This window comes from Meleagris gallopavo, chromosome 3, assembly GCF_905368555.1.
Source record: "Meleagris gallopavo chromosome 3, MGAL_WU_HG_1.1, whole genome shotgun sequence".
NCBI lineage: Eukaryota > Metazoa > Chordata > Aves > Galliformes > Phasianidae > Meleagris > Meleagris gallopavo.
The window spans coordinates 55,839,217-55,857,840 of record NC_139406.1 but is presented as its reverse complement, the minus strand read 5'-3'; the positions used below and the strand labels follow the sequence as shown (position 1 = coordinate 55,857,840).

General features: G+C 38.9%; 1 protein-coding gene across 2 annotated transcripts; it reads left to right on the top strand.

The window, feature by feature from the left end:
* The first annotated feature begins 2,667 nt into the window (after window positions 1-2,667).
* Window positions 2,668-13,926, top strand: LYPLA1 (lysophospholipase 1). Of its 2 annotated transcripts, XM_085221101.1 has the most exons (10): window positions 2,668-2,820; window positions 3,191-3,222; window positions 3,520-3,579; window positions 4,678-4,743; window positions 6,007-6,054; window positions 6,901-6,971; window positions 7,566-7,639; window positions 8,379-8,480; window positions 8,900-9,073; window positions 10,590-13,926. In XM_085221101.1, the coding sequence occupies exons 1-10, from the start codon at window positions 2,752-2,754 to the stop codon at window positions 10,641-10,643; spliced, it is 750 nt and encodes a 249-aa protein (XP_085077227.1). In that variant the 5' UTR covers window positions 2,668-2,751; the 3' UTR covers window positions 10,644-13,926. The 2 variants fall into 2 exon arrangements, with proteins under 2 accessions (XP_085077227.1, XP_085077229.1); XM_085221103.1 differs by lacking the exon at window positions 3,520-3,579 and having other exon boundaries at window positions 2,669-2,820.
* The last annotated feature ends 4,698 nt before the right edge of the window (window positions 13,927-18,624 follow it).

Below are 18,624 nucleotides of genomic sequence, written 5' to 3'. Positions count from 1 at the left end.
GCGCAGTGCCACAGCCTGGGAGGGCGGGAGCGTGCGGGAGATGGCACAAAATGGCGGCGGTCGGATTCCGCTCCTCCGGATAGCTGCGAGTGGGCTACGTGCTGCGAGAACGGGGAAGCGCGAGTCAAGCGTCAGGTAGTTTTCTCTCAGCAGACAGTGCCAATGGCTTTGGTACAAAACTGGATTTAGTTCTTCGCTCCTTTGTTATTCGCATTGCCCTCAGCCCCGTGTTTTAAAGCCAAGCCTTTAAAACCGATAGGCTGCTTATGAACAAGAGTGACTTAGGGCACGTAGCGCATCGATTTGATGGAAGTTAGCAAACAGCTCAGCCTGGTAACCTTTACTGTTCTGCCAGTAAGCAACAGGTGAAATGGACATTTGGAAATCCATTTAGAGGCTGAAGTCTGTATTGCTTCTCCTGGTGTTCAGAAACACCAACTATCTAGCAATATACATAAAATGCTGGTATAGGAAACCATCTGTGTCAATTTCAGCCACTAGGATAGGGGAAAATATACAGCTTAGAGCACGTTCTGCCTTGTAAAATTCTCATTACCCTAAATTTTGTAGAAAAATATTCATATGCAGATAACTCACTCTAAAGACATCCAACTCACAAGTCTTTGAAAGATTCACAATTTGGAAGCTAACAGTGGCTCCCTCAGGAAGACAAGCCCTGTGCTGTTTGCCTGCAGGCAGCAGGCTGCCCTGTGCCCCACTGCCCTTCTGCTGTTGTGCAACTCCCAGCCACCCTTTGCGCACAGAGCCACATTGCTCCAGCAGCTCTGAGCAGCACTGGCAGGGCTGGCAGTTCAGCTAAGGTCAGTCCAGATGCAATGATCAACCACTTGGCCCAGCTGTCAGCAGGCATCAGGCCCTGCACAGCAGGAGTTGCATCAGGTCACCTCAGGAGGGTTACCTTTGTTGAATAAAAAAACAATCTGGTAAACATACTTGTAGCAGATTTGAATTGGGTATCATACGTGTTACAAGAACTAAAGCACAGAGATAAAACATAGAGGCCTTGTTAAAAATAACAATATAGCAACACTGGAAACCCCCTGTCATAGATACTAGATATCAAAACAGCATCACAGTCGTGGCAAAAGAGGTTGTGTACTTGAAGTTATACAGTTGGTGCAAAGACCTCTCCAACATAAGTTATGCAGCCACGCTGACAAAGATATGAAGACTTGAGAAGAATTTACTTAGTAGAAAACTATCCCTGCCTGGTATGGAACTTGCCAGCAGGATGGATGTGCTTTCACACAACACAGCGCACATTCAGCTGCTGTTTGAGTTGCCAAATAGTGTCTGAGCTCCGACAAATACCACCCACCAAAATACAATGAGCAGATTGACTTCTTGGGAGGAAGTATCTGACAAAGATACATGGAACAGAACACAAAGCATTTCATTCTGGCAGCAGTGTGTTAGCCATACTCATTCAGAGTTTGTCTGAGTTCTTGGAATGAACAAATGAATAAGAGGCATTCACTCTTTGGCCATAAACCACAATTCACTGTTGCAAGCATCTGATCTGACAGGGACAAATGAGTTCTGTCCAACAGTGTTGCCTGCTGTTGTTTTTTTGTTTTTGTTTTTTTGCTGTTTTTCCTGCTTCCCGTGACTTAGTATTTGCTATTACTCCATTAAAGAACATTGAATTTTCCTTTTTCCCCAAGCGTTTCAAAGCACAAAAACTGATTTTTATAAGAAATAGTCAAATGGCAGACATGAACAAATTATGATATAGAAGTGCGGTGTAATCTGGCAGACACTCAGATTTGAAAGCCCATTTGAAAGCTAGTTTTAAAGGTGAAAGACAGTTCAGTCATAGAATCATTAATGTTGGAAAAGACAACTAAGAACATCTAATCCAACCATCAACCCACCCACACCATGCCCACTAATCATGTCCCTCAGTACCACATCTCCATGTTTCTTGAATACCTCCAAGGACGGTGACTCCACCACTCCCTGGGCAGCCTGTTCCAATACCTCAGCACTCTTTCTGAAAATAAGTTGTTTCTAATATTCAACATGAACCTCCCCCTGTGCAACATGAGGCCATTCCCTCTCATTCTATCACTGCTTTCCTGGGAGAAGAGACTGACCCCCACCTCACTAGAACCTCATTTCAGGGAGTTGTAGAGAGCAATAACGTCTCCTCTGAGCCCTCTCTTCTCCAGACTGAACAACCCCAGCTCCCTCAGCTGCTCCCCATCAGACTTGTGCTCCAGATCCTTCACAGCTTCATTGTCCTTCTCTGGACACACTCCAGGGCCTTGGTGTCTTTCTTGTAGTGAGGGGCCCAAAACTGAACACAGTACTCAACACATGGCCCCACCAAAGCTGAGTACAGACAATCACTTCCCTGCTGGCTGTACTACTTCTGACACACTCCAGGATGCCATTGGCCTTCTTAGCCACCTGGGCACACTGCTGGCTTACGTTCAGCCAAACATCGGCTAACACCCTTAGATCCTTTTCCTCTACGCACAATCCCTTCGTAATTTCTGCAAACCCCAAAGCAGAAGCAGCTGTGTAGAATCTAAAGAAGCCCAGCGCTGCCCTTCCCTCAAAGCTGCCAGCTAACGGCAGCGCTTCCCCCGCGCCGCCCCGGTCTCCCGCCAACCCCACCGCAGCCAATCGGGGCGGTGACGGCGGGAACAGCCCCGCCCCCGGCCACCACCCCGCTCCGCCTCGCGCCGCTGGCCGTCGTCCCGCGGCCGCCTGGCAGTCCGGTGTATGTGCGGCAACAATATGTCGGCGCCGCTCCCTGCCATCGTCCCGGCCGCCAGGAAGGCGACGGCTGCCGTGAGTCCGGGCGGGAAGTGGGCGAGACAGCGCAGGCTTCGGGAACCCTGACGGGCGGCGGCTCCCGCCCCGCTTTGTTCTCTGCCGGACCGGGGCTGGGGGCGGCGGCGGCCTGGGGGTGACGCCGCGGCGAGGCCGGGCCCGGCTGAGGGCGGGCGGTGAAAGGCCCGCGCAGCGCCACGGGTCCCCGGCGCTACGGGCTCGGAGCGGCGCCCGGTGCTGGAAAGGTCGCGGTGTCAGCGGGCGGGGGGAAGCGGGCGTGGTGCCGCGCGGCGCTTCGGGTGCCTCCTGTGGGCCGTGGAGCGGAGGCTGCAGCCCGGGGATTTCGCTTTCCTGAAGTAGTCTTATAGCGCGATTTTATTTTTCCTAGGTGATTTTTCTTCATGGACTGGGAGATACCGGGTGTGTATGTCGATGTGTTAGTGCCTGCCTGTAGCTGTGAAGGGTTCCGGGCGTAAGGTTGCGTGCCTTAGATATGGGAGCCGCTGAAAGTTGCTTAAAGTTTGTACTTTGCTGCATCCGCTCAGCTTACTGCACGCTTGTCAGAATCTGAAGAAAGCGTGCAACACAGGGGATTATTCTAGAGAGTCAGCGTACATGTTTATGCAATGTGATTTTTGCTGTTTGTCAAATTAGTCTTTATACGTGGCTAAAAGAAAAAAAGTCTTCAATTTTTAAAATCTAACTAGGTCTTCTCAGTCATCTTTTTCCTTTAGATCCTTCTTTGGTCTTTTGTGCTTTATTACTAACACTCTGCAGGTAAGATCACCCACTCTTTGTTAGTAAACTATATAAAAGTACTGGTAGGAAGCAGGTTGCCATCTCCAGCCTGGATTTCAAATGCTTGTGCACTCTGTGAGTTTGAAACCTCGTTCACTTCATGCGTTATGCATTAACTTTTTAAGATGATACTAAAAACAGATATAGTGTTATGGCTGGTCTGCTGTTGATTGAGTAAGTTCAGCTATGTCACTGAGTTTGTTACAGGTGTTTTCTCCTTAGAAATGTCTCTCTGTTACCCAGTGTGCTGGTGAGTTAGGGATGCTGAATAACGAGAGAAGTCAGGAAATCCAGTGACTATTGAATGTTTGCTAAAGCAAAGTGCAGGCACAGCCAACAGTTCTGCACAGATTTGGCTTTGGGTCCAAAGCTGTGTACAAGTCTAGCTCAGCCCCAGCATGAATCTCACTGATCTCTTAATTTAAATAATGATTCCAGTTATCTGGTTTGTAGGAAACTTGATGGCTCATATCCTGGGCAAATTTTGGGTTCTGTGCATTCATACAGCATATGCTTAAGATTTGAAAAACTGCCTGATTCTGAGAGCATGCAGGCTAACCGAAGTCAGCATGCTGGTTTGATTGGGTTGGCTCTACATGGTCCGTGCTTAGGTGTTGGTTTTCTCCTCTCCCACATCAAGAGGTGCAGTCAAAAATGAGAAGGCTGCCTGTGGAAAAAAGCTGCCTTAACTCTGCAGGAGCAGCACAGTGAGCTGTGGGCCAGTGCTGAGTCTGGAAGCAGTACACGTTCATATGTTGCAGTACTGAAGCAGTTAAACCCAGCCAGGTAAAGAGCAGGCTTTAAAAACAGAGCCAAAGTAGTATTTCTGCAGCTGTGACACAATTGTGATAGTCTAGATAAAGGTGTCCCTGGCTGTATATATACGCAACAAATATGCAGTAGCAGGATAAACCTTTTAAATTAGGAATGTATTCATAGCATATTGGACTATCTGTACAATTCTTTTATAAATATTGACCTTATTCAGCATTTTTTTAATGTGTGCTGTGTAGTTTCAGCAAGATAAACATAGGAGCTAAGCTAGTACATAACATACAATGTTTTTTTTGTTAACAGGCATGGATGGTCAGAAGCACTTGCTGGTATCAAAAGCCCCCATGTAAAATACATTTGCCCACACGCGTAAGTTTGTAACTTTTCTTGTTTCATCTTTTCTGTAAATACTAACGTACTTGTGCAGATGATGAAGTCACACAGAATTTGGAATGGTTATAACTTTTAACTAAAAAGACATACAAAACAATTTTGATTCTATTAAATATTTTGTTGCTTTTTTTTTTTTTTTGGACAAAATTGCATTCATTTTTGCTTTTGTTTCTCATTCAGGCTGAAAAGAAATTGAAAACCTCTAGATATAAAGTTAGATTGTTTTGACTTTATGCTTTCACTGGATTGAGGTCTCTCCTCACCCCCCGTCACACATTAAAAGCCATTCTTAACAAGGAGTAATTTTTTGTTTTATTGACCATTAAATAAACTTTGCATTATACACATGCACGTCTTAAACCTGTGTGTGTATAGTAGTTGCATTTTCTGTGTTACGTATAGTGCATTTCAGAGGTTCACAGGATATCTTCTTATATCTTTTGCAAATAATGCATTTGGGGCTCTCTTTGCAATTTGAGAACTGAAGTACTGAGCAGGGTGAGGAATCAGTAAATAATCCTAGATGTATCTTACTGCTTTTAGTTTACTTTAACACAAAATTCAGATTTTCTTTTGCTCTAACATCAGTAAGTAAGCAAGCTGTTCTCTTTGATTGTCCTTTGTCTCCTTTCAATCTTCCCTGCAGACTTTGTTCCTCTGTTTCAGTTGATTAAAACAGCAGCCACATTTGATTCGTCATGCAGTCAAGAGAAGTTATCTGAGAAGATGCCATAGAGCAGCAGCATGAGGGTGGGAATGAGTCTTTGAATGGAGTCAGGCATTGCTTAAGCAGCTTCTGCTGCTGAGGGGAATAGGTGTGGCTAGGCTCTGCCATTATGCTGCATTTTGCTGATTGTTAGGTTTGTTGATGCTGTGTATGTTGCCTTCATCCACTGAGCCTGTCTGTGGAACTGTGATATACAAGTCTTATTTAGAAATAGCTGCATGGAATATATATGTATATGTATATATACACACTTGTATTTTACATGTGTGGGTGTATATATAAAACAGCCCATTAATGTTTTGCTTACTCTCCAATCAAAGGTCAGCCCTGAATGATAAATGTGTTTGGAGGGACCGATTTCAAGGGAGATTAGTTGAAGACACACTGCAGGGTAGCTAGTGTTAATTATGGCTTGGAAGAAAAAGAGAGATGTAATTCAATGACATAACTGCATCTGCGTAATTAAATTTCAGTATGTACCTTACATCAATGTTGTTCATTCCCATTCTTAGGCCATTTATGCCGGTTACTTTAAACATGAACATGGCTATGCCATCATGGTGAGTATTTATTAAGCTGCAAACTGTTTGATTCAAAAGATATCTAGAGGTCTGAGCTCCTTATTCTTAATTAAAAATCCTGAACATCCTGAATGGCTTCTTTTAATTGGGTGGAAGTATTAAAAGCTTTTTGCTTCAGTTTCCTTCTATGAAAGGGCTCTCAAAGTATACTGCAGTTTTCTGTGTATCTGTGGTAATGGTTAATCTTCAGTTCTAATCTGCATGTATTAAACTACATGAAAAAATAATTTCATCTTATATCTATAATCTATAATCTGTGTAGTGTATGGATTTGTAGTCAGTAGTAGCTGAGGTTTGAATATAAATACCATTGCTACCAAGTGAGCAATATTTAGTGCATCAGTAGAATTAGGATGTCTAGCAACTGTTCTTTAGAACATCCATTCTGAATAGAAAGCAGGAAAAATATGGTAGTTTCAGCATTCTTAAGCCAGCCGTCATGATTTTTTCTGTTCTTCAAGTAACTTGAGTTTGTTTCTTCAAAAAGTATTTTAATTTTGTATGCGTGGCTGTTAAATTTAAGTCCCTGCTGATGTTTTTGGAGCAAGTATCAAAACTGTGCTGTTTAATCTGCAATAAATGACAGAAGAAAGCAAAGCTCTCAAAAACTTTGTTGCCTCAAGCATTTTAGGCAACGTTTTAGCAAACTAGCAAACATTTTAGGTCAAGCATTTTATTGTTCATGGTTTCTTGGAAATTGTGGGTAATTGGTATGAAATATGTCAGCTAGCAAGCATTCTAGTTTGGAAAGTATCTCAGTTTTGTGCTTTAAAGTAGTGGAATGGATGCTCTAATGAGTAATGCTCTTGTTGATATTTTTGTAAGGTTTGATATCATTGGACTTTCTCCAGATTCACAGGAAGATGAAGTTGGGATCAAGAAGGCAGCAGAGAATGGTATGTTTAGGAATACTTTTTCAGTCTTGAAAGTACTTCCATGTATTGTTAGGAGCTAGTGATTAGTCTGGAAGAGCCTATTAGATTAAAGAAGACAAAATTATTAGGAAAGGTAATATGTATGCACTGTATTATTGCTGATCTAAATTTAGCTACTGTTTGGTTGGTTGGTTGTTTTTTTTGTTTTTTTTTTTCAAGCTTCACGACTAAGTAGGCAGTTCATCAGTGAAAACACTTTATACACTTCAAACCTTCAAAGATGAAATGGACAGGGAAACTTGTATGCTTATTTTTGTTCTTCCCTGGATAGCATGGCAAGTTAGAGCTATATGGGCATTCGTTTGTCACGCTGGATAGTTAGAACGTGACACCATTTTCCATGCAGTAGAAGACTTGCACATTTTCCTGGTTGGAAGTTATATAGTGGCACTGGAATTTTTGATTGCATCCTAGATTTTTGATACTTTTGTTATTGTATAGCAGACAAGATTTTTCTCTCATGAGCTTTATGTTGACATCAGGGAGGTGGTCCCTCTCCTCTCCTAGACTTTCTACAGAACAGAGTGCATTTTAATTACGGCTTTTGTGTTGCAGTTAAAGCACTGATAGATCAAGAAGTAAAAAATGGAATTCCTTCCAATCGAATTATTCTGGGAGGCTTTTCTCAGGTAAGGTATGGTTGGAAAGAACCATCCTTTTCTTGGGGAACAGCTTAGCTTTCTTAATGTGGGAAATCCAAACTTGAATGGGTGTTTGTTGCTTCTGACTTTTTGAGGTGTCAGTTACTCATTGCCTGAATAATCAAAGTTTTTTAGTTTGTGTAAATAATTAATTTTCACTAACAAATGAACTTGTGGAAAAAAGTTACTAAAATTAATTGCCTATTTGAAGTTGTTAGTCATATATGTACCTTCTGTAGTGTTGTCTGAAAATCTTTTTTCTTTAACATCTTGCTAGCATTTTAATCTACCTTTAATGTGATAGATATTTCATGCTCTGGATTTGTTAGGGAAATATATTTCCATCATTTGTACTTCTAAAATATCTTAATTGACCAATATCCTATGGACCTATTAGGTCCGTATCAACTCTGTAGTCTGTGTTGAAGTGAATTACAATATTAAAGTTGAGATGATACTGTCATGAGTGATACTGCATTATTTCTAGCCTGGGTTTCAGTTGTCAGTTGTGGTACATTTTCTGTTTTACTTGTGAATTGATCACATGAAGTTGAAGGGGAAAAAAATGCACAATAAGTGCATATAAGAGTACTGCTTTTAGTATTGATTCTAAGGAAGAATAAATTGGAATAGAAAAAGTTGTTTTAAGGAGAAACCAAAGATCCTGAAACAAACCTTAAAAGTAACATTACCTTCACCATTCTAATACCAGTCTGTTTATTTTTAGGGTGGTGCTTTATCATTGTATACAGCTCTTACAACACATCAGAAGTTAGCAGGTGTTGTAGCCCTCAGCTGTTGGCTTCCTCTACGTTCCTCTTTTGTACAGGTATTTATCTATTCTTTCTGAAGCAGTTTTGCACTGGCAGAATGAGTATACTTGAAGATGGTATCTTGTGCAGGACTTAGTAATTATCATTATTCCTGAGTATTAGCTGCAGCTGGATAACTCAGCAATTCTCAGAGTAGGGCACTGGGGGTTTAAATTCTAGCAAGAAGGGGAATTGAAGAAGTACTCGGCAGTTACCTCTGCTTAACATGACATTCATATGAAATCATATGTTTTAAGAACTGTTCTGAAATCAGTGCCAATTTTATTTTGCAGTACTTCTTGTTCATTGTTTTTTATTCCCCCTTCAGAATTCACTTTGTCACACCGTAGGGAGTAGTGTCCTGGGGTTATTTTCTCCCAGAGATGTTAAAGTTACCCTGCTTACTTTCTCCTCCTTCTCTTCTCACTCCTGACAGGGTGCTGTTGGTGTCAACAAGGAGATTCCTGTTCTTCAGTGCCATGGGGACTGTGACCCACTCGTTCCTTTAATGTTTGGTTCTCTTACTGTTGAGAAGCTAAAGAGTATGATAAATCCAGCCAATATAACCTTCAGAACTTACTCTGGCATGATGCATAGTTCATGTATTGAGGTAATTTTCTTAATATAAATGTTTTAGCTAAGTATGGCTTTATTTTTTCCTCAAAACAATTCTAGGGCTTTTAAATTTTATCTTCTTCAATTAAAAGCACATAATGCTGCTGACTTATTTTACTGAATAACTATAATATTGAATGCCTGTCTGAAAAAACATCCAAGGGAAGAGTTTATATGACCAGTGGGAAATTCCTCAGAGGACTGTATTTTTGGGAGTGGGCTGGCTGAGCTATAAAACAATCTTATTTTTATTTTTTTTTCCTAATCTGTATTAATCACATTAATAATTACTGAATTAGAAGGCAGATTGAATTCTCACAGCACCAGTGCAACTTGATATTTTGAGGAGAATTTTGCATGGTTTTGAACAGAGACATCAGAAAAATGTGGAAGGAGGGTTGATATTAGGGAAATGGCAGCCACAAAACGTGTTTATGGCTCTGGATCAGCAAACAATTGAGCTGATTTAATAATGGCTTGCAACTGCCAGAAAAAGGTGGACTTGTTCCTTCTGCTCATGACCTTTTGGTGCTCTCCTCCAATACCAGGTCTGGAGCTGATCAGAGACTTTGAACTATTTGGATTTGCAAAAATAGTAAAGATTGCTGGCTTAAGTTTTGCTGCTTTAGTGAGTTGAAGCATCTGAATGTACACAAAGTAAATGATAGGAGTTAGAAGAGGTGACAAGGAACAGGTCTTCCACTTGTCTGTAGCAGTAACTTTCTTAATTTGGATTGCTGCACCTCTTGAAGAAAGTTTTTGGGATATTTATGCAGTTTTATTACATTTAGGCAGTAAAAACATGGAGTTGTCATGCAAATGTGTAAATATGTGCTCTTTTTTACAACACTTAGTACCATGTGATCTATTTTTTTCATAATTTATAATTTTGAGGCCATAACTTCATGTATTTTCTACACTTGCTTATATTTCTATTATCACATAGTTCTATTGCGTATTCTGATGAAGGAGCTGTTGTAGTTAAAAAAAAACTTCTAAAAAATAAATTATTTTTTAATGTGGATTGGTTTTGCAGTCTAATTCACTTAATTGCTTCTCTGAACTGAAGGAAGGAAGTTCACGAAGGTAAAGCATTTTGGCTAGGAGAGCTGTTGGCTTTTCATGCCACTGCTAACTTGCAGAGTTTCAAGTATGGGTGAAACTACAGCTTTAGCTACCTTCAAATCCAATCCAGCTACCTTCAAATCCAATCCAGCCTCAGCCTGGTGCTGTTCAGTTCGCATGATTAATATGTAATAGAGAAAGTCAGAGAAGGTGACCTTTGTTCTCTTTTGTATTTTAAACATTTGTGAGTAAAGATACATTTCGTGCCTTGAAGAGTTAACAGCACTGACTTGCTACGTGCAAAGTGATTAAAACATGTCAAATAACTAATGAAATGTTCAATATTTTTAGCTGAGCTGCCCACAATAACTGAAATTTTGAAACATTATTTAGTGAATGTATATTAGCAAGGAATTTAACTAATACATACCTTTATCTTTGAGCAGGAGATGATGGATATAAAACAGTTCATAGACAAACATCTACCTCCCGTAGACTGAAATGACACGTGGGAAGCCTACATAAACACCAGCATCAACTGTGGTAGAGTTAGTCTTTTCACATGCCTGATAAGAAAGCATTACTTCTGTACCTGCAGTGTTACTACTGTGTTGCAAATTTATACTTAGGACAAGGAGTAAATTGTACACGTATGTGAGAAATGATAATCTTTGTAGTATTGATCATCCTCTGATGGAATTGAAAAATGATGCAGCTAGGTAACAGTGATAGAATGTAACCTGAATGTAACTATTTTAAAACTTTTGCAGAATTTTAAACTATTTGTACAATCAAAGACTGAACTTATGTAAGCAACATAAATGTGACCACTTTGGTATACTTGAGACATGATTTGTTCTTAGTACTCATTGAAAATAAATTAAAACATTTTGTGTATGTAATGGATGTATAAAGTGCACAACATGTAACAAAGTGAGCATATGATTGTAGAATAAATGTTACTGAGGACAAAGCTTTAAATGTTAAGCATTAATTGTTGCTCCAAATAGGAAGGGCTTTTCTTCTAGAATGACTATTATAGTCAATAGAAATATTTCCTGTATTTAAAACACCTCAGTTTTAAATGTTTTTATACAGGTAGATACTGTGGAAATTATGAAGGCACTCATTCCTCATTAGACCATCATTTGTTGCTGTGCTGCTGCCATTTGGTTTGGATTACTATAAATTTATGCCAAATGCTGACTCGAACAGAATTCTGAAGTGCATAGGAATAATTTGAGTTTTGTTTAAAATTCTGATTTTCATATTGAATATTCATCTTACACTTCAAAATTGTAGCCTTCATTTATATAGAAATGTTGATGATGTTTTTTACATGAGCTATTCCAGCATATAGTTCTGACTTTACTGCCTGCTTTGGAGTAACTAAATGAAAACAGTGCAGCTGTATAGTTTTTAGTTTTGTGTATTGTTGAATCTCATCCATAACACATTCTTACCATCTACTACTTTCTTTACTTTATACTGACACTTGAGATTTGTCTGGAAAAGAACACAACTTTATTTTCAATTGTGTGATTTTGCATTTCCCTGGATTGCTGTAGCCTAAAAATATGGTGACCTACTAGTGGGGGAAAAAGTCTTCAAGATACAAGGTATCTCCTCTTTCAGAAGCTTACAATTCTAGAGTGCTATGGATTACAGAAATCAATGCAATAGCTTTTTTTTTTTTTTCTTTAATAATTTACTTTCTGAGGTAGATGTTGTTTAGAGTTTATAGGCCATTGCCATGTGAGGAATATTTAAAAAAGACACCATGGTTTTTACAACGTAATATGCTGCATAACGATGTTCTATACTAAAATATGTTTGCAAGCAAAGAATGTTCCTGTCTTGAATGCATCTGTGATGATCTGTTTTGTCAGCATTGCAATTCAAACTGACATAAAAGATACTTACTCCTCAGCTAGATTAATCAGTGATCCTCTTACAGTACATTTGGATTTATATCAGAAGCGTTGCCAGTACAAATATATATACATTAGGAACTGCAATTTTTAATACAGTTGCTGCCAGAAACCTGACACGTTCACTTTGATTTCTCAGATTTTAGTACTTTTCTTCATATGTATCGCACTTCATTTTTAGGAAGCCAATTTACTTTTCTAATTCTGTTTCTCTGGATTACTAAATATCTTTTAATATGTAAAATTTAAGAAATGATTTATTTTCATGGTGTTGGAACAATTCTAGAAATTCTGTCTGTGGCTGAGGAGAGTATCAAGTTTGAAGTTTGATTAGTCTTTTTACTTGGTCACCGTGTTCTATATATTTGCCAATTTGTCTTTCAGCTAATTTCTTTCACAGAAGGAGCCATAATGTTATTGCAGTTGTGCCAATGTTCTGTTGAGAAAATAGTATTTTCTAGCTTGGAGTCATTCCCAAATTGCATTAGCTAATATTGCAGTCCTGCTAAATTGCGAATGTGGTAACAAAGCTGTATATTGCCCCTACTTTTTAGAAGGCTATTCATTCCTCTATGTCTAAATTATGCCCTGAATATTGGCGTGTTTCCAAAGTTCTATATGAGCTTCTGATTTTTTTCCTGTACTGTTTTCTTGTCCTGTTTGTAAGTTGTTCAATAACACTGTTCTGCTCTTGTTCATCTTCTAACTGACTGTCTACTTGTTTGACATTTTTTTCTTCTGTTGGAATAATTTAAAAAAATACTTTTAAGATGCTAAAGTGAGATCACTTCTAGCTTTATTCTATCTTAACACTTTTATCTTAGGCAATGTGTTCGTAGTTTGCAGTCAGTTTCTAGTACTTCTGCATTTTCAGCTGTCAGCTTCAACTGTTTTCTCCATGATGCTTTCAAATGTTCTTCTATAAATGCTTTATATTGTAATTGCATTCAAATACCTGGCTATCATAACAAGATTTCTTGTTATACTGTTGTTTTGCTGCTTACTTAAATCACAAAGAGCTGTGTTACCAAAGTGTATGTAAGTAAATGTCATGACTTATTTGAATTTCTGTCTTCTAAGAAGAGTCCTTCCTCATGTTTGTGTTGCAGGGGAAGATGTGTATGTTGTAGTTAGAAGTTCCTAAATAATTCAGAAATTAGAGAAAACTTCGTGGATGTATTTGAAGCCGTCTCTTCCCATAATACACTGTCCTGAGTTACTGATTTGACTTTGCTAACTTCCCAGCTACTTGGAAGGCTGTGTGTGATCTTGTAGCTGAACTTAATCACTGCCTGATGTGATTTGATGCTAGGACTGTTGTCATAACTGGTGTGTATAATGTAGCTTGGCCCAGTGTGTTCATTTCTACAGTTTCTATTAAAATGGAGATGTTGGGCTGTCAGTGTTCTACATATGAAGATCCCATTCTCAGAAGCTACAATTTAAAACTGGCCAAGAATTAATTTTATTTTTGCAGCATTAAACTTCTCCCAGAGGGTATGATGTCTGTCAAACCTGTTAAAATATTTGATATGAAAGTGTCAATTTTTTTCCTGGGGGTTTCTAACTCCCCACCACATTTCAAGTTCAACTGGTACTTACATTCAGCTGCAGTTTTGTGCAGTCAGAAGTCTGACTTCTTGTTAGAATATGCTGCTCATTTTTTAAATAAGTGCATCAAGTTATGTATTATAAGCCAAGTCTCTTAGCCAGTCTTGAAGTAAAACTGTGGTGAGGGCTGTGCTCTTGTTTCTTATTCCTGCCTTGTATGATTACAACACAGTAGATTGATAAAAAGTACTGTATACTGTAGCTGATACTAGAATTGTTAATTAAAACATGTTCTCTCTGATGGGGTACGCTGAACTTCATTAAAGTTATTAGGATGCATCTTTCATGTAGGGATGCTATTTATGTTAACAGATGTGACTAAGAACAATCTTGAAGATGTTAATGAAGCCATATCGTAGAATCACAGAATGGCCTGGGTTGAAAAGGACCTCAAAAGTCATGTTTCAGCCCACCTGCCATGGGCGGGGTCACCAGCCACCAGACCAGGCTGCCCAGAGCCACATCCAGCCTGGCCTTGAATGCCTCCAAGGATGGGGCATCCACAGCCTCCTTGGGCAATTGCAGTGCGTCACTGCGTATCTTAAGTTTTTGTGAAGAAATACTGAATAGTTGCTCTTTATGTTATCAAGTATAAGCCATTTATATTTAATATAAAGATTTAAGATGTAATTTAGTTTGCTCATCTATGACAAGGAATCTTAACTTGGAAAATTACTTCTTTAGTAGGGAAAATGTAAAATCTTTCAGTTTTTATCATTTGTGAAATAAAGGTGTTGTGGGCAAGTGCTCACAACTGTTTCTATGCATACTTGACAGAAGCTGAGCTTTCATGTGCTGTCACGCAGGTGCTTCAGAGGCCTATTGCAAATGTACTGCATAGTAGTGCGTGAGTGATTCTGTAATGTAATACAAAAGCGTGATGATTTGTAGTTATCAGAAGTAAAAAGTATGCTAGTTTATTATTTGCTACCTTGTTGAGAGAATGCTAAATATTATTTTTCATATTCTAGGTTAATTTTTATTTAGTTTGCTGAAACATGGAGGAAACTAAGGAAATCTTCTAGTACTCTTACAGTAGGACTCTAAATAGCAAAGTCTTCTCACTGTGTATTTTTAGACCTTTCTGTGGGGGTTCTGTAGTGTTAGGGAGGCTTTTGAAGTTCCGTTAGGTTTAGCATCTGTAACACTTAATATTTTTGTTAAAGAAGCAGATTTATGGTTGGAGTTGGGATCACATGCTCTTCAGGTTAACTAATATTTGAGGCTGATCGGTGGTATGCGTAGTATGAGGTAAACTCAACAGAAAACATGAAGATTATCTGGGAAGACATGCTGTGAAGTGGTCGTCTGATGAAACTTGAGAGGAAATAGGGCCTTCATGTGGTAAAAATAGACCTTCACCCACCAGCAGTTTAATTAAAGTCTGCTTGTCTGCATAAACTGATGTCTAGAAGGTAGTGGAGTACATTTATGAAGTTAATAAATGTATGCAAATGCATATTAGATGCGGTGCTATATGTGAATGTGTAACGGCAACATGAGAATATAGCTAGTAACAGTAAAGATGCAACAATATACAAAGTAATTTGTCAGTTCATATTTATGGAAAACTTTTGGGATATTTTTCAATGTCCATTTACTCTTAGCCCTGGCATCCTTTTCTGTAGTTAAGTAATCTTGAGGAGAAAAGTTGCCTACAATTAGCATAATAGTAAATAATAATTATTACTTTGTAATTGGAAGCTGGGAGGAGTGGCTGACATTAGAAGGCTGCGCTGCCATTCAGTGAGACCTGGATTGGAGAGTTGGGCAGAGAGGAACCTTTAGGTTCAACAAGAGCGAATGTAGAGTCTTGCGCCTGGGGAGGAATAATGATTGCATTGATGTGGGGTAGGCAGCTGACCTACTGGAGAGGAGCTCTGAGAAAGATCTGGATGTTCCAGTGGACTACAGGTTGGCCATGTTGATAAATATCTGAAGAGTGGGTGTCAGGAGGGTGGAGCCAGACTCTTCAGTGCTGCCCAGTGCTAGGACAAAGGGAAATAGGCACAAACTAGAACACAGGAAGTTTAATGTGAACATGAGAAAGCACTTATTTACTATGAGGGTGACAGAACACTCTGGAACAGGCTGCCCAGAGAGGCTGTGGAGTCTGCTTCTCTGGAGATACTCAAAATCTGCCTCGATGCTTTCCTGTTCAACCTACAGTGGGGAACCTGCTTTAGGAAGGAAGTTGAGTTCCATGGTCTCCAGAGGTCCCTTCTAACCCCTACAACTGTGTAATATTGTATTAAACTTTATCCAGTACGGTATGATACCACTGGTGTGATAAATGAAGCAAGTGACATCATTTTCATAATGTCAACTCATTTGCAAATGGGATTCTTTGAAGAAGAAGAATAGATGTAGAAGAAAAGATTTCTTTTTTCTTTGCTTGCTGCTCACATTACTGCCATTTGCCTTTGGGACAACAGGTTTTATTAACTCTCTTTGAGTGAAATGTGCCTTTGATGTAACTCATTAAAACTGATTTAATTGAAGCGCTAACATAATTTAATTGACATCCACAAAATCAGTAAATAATGGTTTTCTTTTAGCTCCAGATACTGGAAGAGAGCAACACATTACCTCCTTTTATCTCTGTAAAAACTCCTGGCCAGTTTGCAGAGGTATAGTCCACTTCAGGCATCAAAGTGTGAGGTTCAGATTTTCTATGTAGATAAGGTAGCTTTCCCTCAAGGCAGTTCAGCGTTTCTGAAAGGCTTCTTCTGTATGATAACAGAGGAAGATGATGGACTTTAAAAGTCAGAGTGTGAATGTTCACTGGTTGTGAATGTGAGCAAACTCTTGAATTACCTTATTCTTGGAATGATTTGCTAAGTAGTGCTTAAAATGATGAGAGCGAGGGGTGAAAAGTCTTTAAAAGACTGGAGTATTTTGAATCTCTAGCATAGAATAGTCTCCAGAATAGAGAGCAGGGCTATCAATGGTTTACAGGCTAGTTATCTGAGTGACAGTCTAATAACAAAACCTTAAAAATATATATATCAGGTTTTCTTAAATATTTTAGACTTTCGCACATAAATGCCTCCAGTTACTGATTTCAATTGGAAAAAGTGAGAATAGCATTTTTAAATGATACTGCTAGCACCTGAATTTAAAAACATGTGGTCTAACTACAGGTCATGCAATTATAATCTACAGCTTGTACAAGGAAATTAAGGATCCTATCTGCTGAAGTACAATAAAAACAACTAATCAACACAAATGTTACCATTTCAGAAAGTTTTGAGGAAAGTCTTGCATCAAAACTCCATTTGATACAGATCCCCTGATATGCTTAATATCAGACTAATTGTTCATCCTCTGTGCAGAGCAAGGATCTGTTGACTGGTGTAGACATGTTACAATTCTGCTTTGATAGACTTAAGTCATTGTTACAGACAGTGCTAAAATAAAAAGGCGAGGCGCAGTGAATTTAATTTGTTGTTCCATAATACTCTGTGGAATGCAGTTAATTTTATATTTTGCATGCTTGCAATAACAGTTAATTAGAGGAGCTTTTCCTTACAGATTGCTAGGTTTGAAAATGGAAGATTTAAAGTGTGTCAGTTAAAGATCCTTCATTACAAGTTTTTTTGTGTGCTATTGTTTGATCTCCCCTTGATTTCTCAGTATGCTGTTTCATAACAAAGGAATACAGTAGTATTCTACAGCATTTCATATGTGCACCCTGCTAGGAGAGCTATCTCATAAATCTCAGTATTGTAGGAGGACCTGTGGTTTTGTGTGCTACAGAATCAAAATGGTAGTCAGTTATGTGAGCTCTATTTTGTTTTCTTTTAATGCAGATGTTTGAAGAAAAGGATATGCATTCCCATCTGGTTATTCTTATATTTCCCCATTGAAATATTTCCCTGTTGCTACTTTTGTTACTTTAGATGTTAAATGTATGATTTGTTTTCTCCTTACAGTCCTGCTACTGCCTCTTATAAGTGCTATGTAGCATTGCATTTATAATCATCATTTCCTTACCTAACACAGTTTGAGTGTTAAGAAGATTTCATCTGCATTTTTGAATTTATTCCATGTATTTCCATAGAATAAGGTATTCTTCTAAAATATTTTTGATGACTTTATTTCAGAACTTAAAATGTTCAAAGTAAGCATACTGACAGATCTAGACTAGATCTGATGATACTGACTAGATCTCTGAGTGTTATCCCTGACCTAATTTGCACCTACTATAGAACACAGATGAACTTACTTGATATGCAGCGTAGCAAAAGCTCTCAGCTAATAGCATTCACTGCAATGCTTTTATCATTAATCCGGTAATGAGAAAAACAGTGATAAATTTAATTTCAGGTAAGCGTGAAATCTAACCTGAATTCATCATTACTAGTACTAGTACTAGTCTAGAGGTTACTGCCTCTAGACAAAATTGTCCATACCTGAATTGTCACAGTCCTTTACATGTTGTCATGTTGTAAAGATCACTGTTCTGTTTTTGAAATCTGTCAATGAAAGAAAGAGCTTTTTTTTTTTTTTTTCTTTCTAAAGGAATGTGCCTTAGTTTTCTTGTTTGAGCACGTAACAGAGGAAAAACTACAAGGTTTCTTTATGCTAGTCCTGTTCATGGGCTAGATCTACCCTCTGGGAAGATATCACATAGCTCCCAAATACATGTTATCACTTCTATAATATCTGTGTATGCCTGGGCCTTTCAATGGCAGATGCTGCGACTGTCTTGTGCACTGAGTGCTGTGCAGAAGTGCCTTAAAAGCACCTGTCTGTATGTAGTTTCATAATTGAAAGCAGTCTTGCTGCAAAGCACGCGGCATGTAGCTGCAATGGCAGTGCTCCTTGTTCTCATTGTTTTCCTGAGTCTTGCTTCAAGGACAATGCACATCTTACCTCTTCTCCAAAGTGTTCATGTTTTCCAGCCCCTGGTTTACAACACAGACATCTGCAGCAT